This window comes from Cucurbita maxima, unplaced genomic scaffold, assembly GCF_002738345.1.
Source record: "Cucurbita maxima cultivar Rimu unplaced genomic scaffold, Cmax_1.0 Cma_Scf00959, whole genome shotgun sequence".
In the NCBI taxonomy this organism is placed as follows: domain Eukaryota; kingdom Viridiplantae; phylum Streptophyta; class Magnoliopsida; order Cucurbitales; family Cucurbitaceae; genus Cucurbita; species Cucurbita maxima.
Window position 1 is genome coordinate 3,670 of NW_019272975.1, and position 5,268 is coordinate 8,937.

Consider the following 5,268-nt stretch of genomic DNA (forward strand, 5'->3'; position numbering starts at 1 on the left):
AAACAAAATGTATTATATTTTACGGTATACATAATTTTTATATCAACAAAATATGCACCTTAGAAATAGGTACTTGGATTAATATTCAGTCTATTATGTCAATATAGTATTGTTCGGGTGTGCACGGTTGTCGAGTGCTTAAGGTGACATCGCAACTAACGTGCGTGTTGGTTGATCTCTTAGTGACGGGAGAGAATTAAAAAAGAGAAATTATAATAAATTGAAATAAATGTATTTTAGGTTGAAATTAGTAAGATAAATTAATTATATTTAATTTTTGGAATATAACAAGTATATTAATCTTTCGAATATTATAATAATTATTTACAGAGCATAAATTTTTGTAGTTTTATTAAATTTATTTTTAAAATTACTATTGATGTTGAATAAAATCAAATAAGGAATATTATTCATAATATCCTTTTAAATGAATAAAATTAAATTAGAATAATAAATTTATTTTAATGATTTTATTTAAAATAATTAATCATTTAAAATTTCACGTTATTGGACTCGAGTGGTAGCCCAATTTTCCATTCCCCGAAATCAAGAGCCCATTCAAAGATTTCGCCATCCGGACTCGAGTGGTAGCCCAATTTTCCATTCCCCGAAATCAAGAGCCCATTCAAAGATTTCGCCATCCCACCGCTAGCCCTAGCCGTAATCCCTCATTTCTACTTTACCGCCATTAAAATTCTCCCTTCAAAGCTTCGATTCTTCGGTTGTTCCAATCCAAAGCTTTTTCTCCATTCAAGGTCAATCACATGGACTTTGCCAGCTGCTCCCTTCGACATTCTGTCACCGGACCTATTTCAACTACAATTACGACCACTGCTCCAATCACAATCGTCGCCATCATCATCTGTCACCGGACCTATTTCAACTACAATTACGACCACTGCTCCAATCACAATCGTCGCCATCATCACTCTGTAAACTTCTCCGGCGATCTTCCTTTTCCGGTATCGAATCCGGCAATCTGGTTGGTTCGTGAAGATACTTCGTTATCTGTGGAAGTTTTTGTTTTCGGTTGGCTGTTCCAGATGACAACTGTTGAAGGCTACGGCGCGTGCTTGCGGGAGCAAGCTCTTCAGTTTCCGCGTCCCAATTGCAAGGATAGATGCCCGAGGTATACCTACGATTTTCGGTCAAGCTCTTCAGTTTCCGCGTCCCAATTGCAAGGATAGATGCCCGAGGTATACCTACGATTTTCGGTCTTGTTATTAAACAACGCGTTAAGTTATTTGGTTTTACTTGATTTGAATTCTCATACGTCATTTTTGTAGCTGGCTTGATATATTTTATTTGTAAGAAATGAATAGTTTATCCGCACTGATTGATGCTTTTTTGTAGCTGGCTTGATATATTTTATTTGTAAGAAATGAATAGTTTATCCGCACTGATTGATGCTGGCCAATAAGCTTTAAACTGACGCGAACAGAGTTACTTCTTCGAGGGTTGATCGCAATTCGATCTAGTTGCCTTCAAAATTAAACTGACGCGAACAGAGTTACTTCTTCGAGGGTTGATCGCAATTCGATCTAGTTGCCTTCAAAAGTTTTTATTTTCTTAGTGTAAATGGAAGGTAACGTAGAATATCAATTTGGTTCATTGTGAATGAATGGTTGAATTAGAAATGGAGGGTTTTCTGATCGATATCTTGTCAAATTATGTAATGTTACTTCTGAATGGTTGAATTAGAAATGGAGGGTTTTCTGATCGATATCTTGTCAAATTATGTAATGTTACTTCATTACTGTCAGACAATGTACCAAGAGGACTGTCAGATGGAGGTCTCCACGAGCTGCCATCCTACCCGATTTACATCTTCCAATGCGCAGTTTGGAAGTCAAGAACAGGTGAACTATTTAATTTATTGAATTCTTTCTATGCCAAATTACTCTCTCATGGATATTAAGTTGGGAACTGTGTTAATGTCTGTAGATGGTATTTCTAATTGTGTTTACATGTGGGCTGTTTGCATTAGGTTGCATTTGGCTTTACTTGTTTCTCGTCTTCTTATCAGTTGGCTTTCTGTTTTCTCCAGTTCATAATAGTATTTGAACTATTAAAATCATTTTTAATCAACGAGCTCAAGTTTCCTCAATTGGTGGATATATGGTAGCACAAGATTGTGTGAGATCCCACGTCGGTTGGGGAGGAGAACGAATCATTCTTTGTAGGGGGTGGAAACCTCTCCCTAACAGACGCATTTTAAAAACCTTGAGAGGAAGCCCAAAAGGGAAAAAACCCAAAGAGGAAAATATTGGCTAGCAGTGAACTTGGGCTGTTACAAATGGCATCAGAGCCAGATACCAGGCGATGTGTCATCGAGGAGGCTGAGCCAACTTGGGCTGTTACAAATGGCATCAGAGCCAGATACCAGGCGATGTGTCATCGAGGAGGCTGAGCCTCGAAAGAGGATGAGCATGAGGCGGTGTGCCAACAAGGACACTGGGTCCCGAATGGGGGTGGATTGTGAGATCCCACATTAGTTGGGGAGGAGAATGAAGCATTCTTTATAAGGGTGGAGAAACCTCTCCCTAGCAGATAGCATTTTAAAACCCTTGAGGGGAAGCCCGAAAGGAAAAGCCCAAAGAGGACAATATCTGCTTGCCTGCTATTAAATATAATGTAACAACTGAACCGTTCTTCATTATCATTGCTGTCTGAGAAAGATTTAAATGACCAACTTTGTTCATATCCCACCACACGTTTTTTTCTTTAATGTTGACTAGCTATTGACATCCTTCTGTTGACTTATGTAATTAATATCTAAATGGTTTCCCTGGCTCTAGAATATTTGTGAAATGAATCTGTGCTGGTGTATCAGCTGAGTTAGGATTATTTATTCGCATTGGAATATAGTTTGGTTAGACAACTGTTCGAATATGAGAAAGAAAGTTTATGAACAATCCTGGATTTGGCTCAATTTCTCCAACTCTCATTTGCAGGACATCAACAGATGATATCAAGTCTCTTAGACTTATAACTGCCTGTAAAACACCGTATCTTCCCGATGGTAGGTTCGATCTAGAAGCTTATGATGCCTTGCTGAATCGGCAGATTGAAAATGGCGTTGAAGGTGTGATTGTGGGTGGCACAACTGGTGAAGGTCAGTTGATGAGCTGGCATGAACACATAATGCTTATTGGTCACACTGTCAACTGTTTTGGTGGATCAATCAAGGTAATAGGCAACACTGGAAGTAACTCTACAAGAGAAGCAATTCATGCTTCTGAGCAGGGATTTGCAGTTGGAATGCATGCTGCTCTTCATATAAATCCTTATTATGGCAAAACCTCCACTGAAGGAATGATCTCACACTTCAATTGTGTGCTTTCTATGGGCCCGTCGATTATATACAACGTACCATCGCGAACTGGCCAAGATATTCCCCCACATATCATTCAAGCTGTTTCTCAAAGCGACAATCTTGCAGGTGTGAAGGAATGTGTCGGGAATGATCGTGTCGAGCAGTATACCAACCAAGGAATTGTGGTTTGGAGTGGAAACGACGATCAGTGTCACGATGCTAGGTGGAATCATGGAGCAACTGGAGTTATTTCTGTAACTAGCAACTTGGTGCCGGGTTTAATGAGAGAGCTTATGTTTGGAGGGAAGAATCCTTCCCTTAACGCAAAACTATTGTCTTTGATGGACTGGCTGTTCTTCGAACCCAACCCGATTGGTTTAAACACAGCTCTCGCTCAACTCGGGGTCGTGAGGCCTGTGTTTAGGCTACCCTATGTACCTCTTCCAAAAGCAAAGAGGGAGGAGTTTGTGAAATTGGTCAAGCAAATTGGGCGCGAGAATTTCATCGGGGAAAGAGACGTACAGGTTCTCGATGACGATGATTTCATTTTGGTTAGTCGATACTAATGATGTGGATCCTTGCCAAGAGTTGTCGAGGCCTACAAGCTGCGTTGCTTGTTCGGGTTATTCAGGTCTATTCCATGCCCTTAACTCTTAAAATTTTCTTGTTCCTTGTCTGTCTCTAGTAATTGGTATAGTAAAAGGCTGTTATGAGTGTTGAATTTGTAGTCATAATAATGATATCATCATGAATAAATGGACGTGTTTAAGAAGTCTTCAAGTCGTTTCTTGGCGTCTACTAATAGTGTGTTCATTTTATTATATAAGGGGATGTGCCTGTTGGTTGTTGGCCTCATTCTGTTGAGATGTCTTGTTCTGATTCTGCGAGAGCCTATTTCCAAAGCTTCCCTTTACGTTAGGTTCTAGGATTTTTATTTTTTAAAAATTCTTTCTAAACTGTTTTGTTAACATTTCACTTTAATATTATTTTTAATATAAGTTTTAATAATGTGATTGGGTATTTAAGCCTAAATTATATATATATATATATATATATATATATATATATATATGTTAATTTTAAAAGATTTTCCCCTTTTGTATGTTTCAATTTTTTATAATTTTTTTATATAGGCTTAAAATCATAATATGAAGCAGCATATTATGAGATGATTTATGAAATTTAACTAAATTATAGATTTTAAATGGATTGAATTAATTTATTTTTCAATTTTTTTAAATTTAGATTTAATTAGCATGAGTCTATTTTAGATATTAAAATAATTATTGAAAAACCCACCCATAGGTTAGATCTTTCTATATGTATATATAAACGGTTTATCAAGAATATGCAAGAAAAGTACTTCGGATTATTGGTTCGTCACTAGAGATGGCTTAGAACCAATAGTTCATTATCTAATGGAGGGTTCTAAAGTTAGTATTTTTATCCAAAGACATTGTTGAGTAAAAGATGACTTTTTTAGGATGAAATGTATGTTGCTAATTAAGTTGAATAACTAAATAAAATGTATAGACTCCAGATACAATTACACTCTCAAACTTTTAATTTGATTAATAAGTTCTTGTATTTTGGAACTTTTTATTTGATCAATCAACTAATAAATAGATCAAACGATAGTTAAAATGTGCGGAATGAATCAAGCGATAGTTAAAATGGTCGGTCAGTTGAACAAATGATAATTAAAAATTTGATGGTATAATTATATCGAACATCATAGTTGAAGTTTGGGATCAAATTCTAAATTAATTTAAAAGAAAAAAAACTGTGGATTTAATGGAAAATGTACCAACTAAATTGGCGGATCAAATTCTAAATTAATCTTTTTTTAAAAGCTACGTGGACTTAATGGATGATCGAAAAGAACGAAAAGTAGTATACATTTATTATACTTTACTAGCAGAAAAGAACAAAAAAAAAAAAAAAAAAAAAAA

At 36.2% G+C, this 5,268-nt stretch overlaps 1 protein-coding gene across 1 annotated transcript; it reads left to right on the forward strand.

Moving 5' to 3' along the window:
* Positions 1–739: 739 nt before the first annotated feature.
* Positions 740–4,171, forward strand: LOC111475094 (4-hydroxy-tetrahydrodipicolinate synthase, chloroplastic-like). Its single transcript, XM_023119790.1, has 3 exons — positions 740–1,129; positions 1,764–1,859; positions 2,955–4,171. The coding sequence occupies exons 1-3, from the start codon at positions 765–767 to the stop codon at positions 3,880–3,882; spliced, it is 1,389 nt and encodes a 462-aa protein (XP_022975558.1). The 5' UTR covers positions 740–764; the 3' UTR covers positions 3,883–4,171.
* The last annotated feature ends 1,097 nt before the right edge of the window (positions 4,172–5,268 follow it).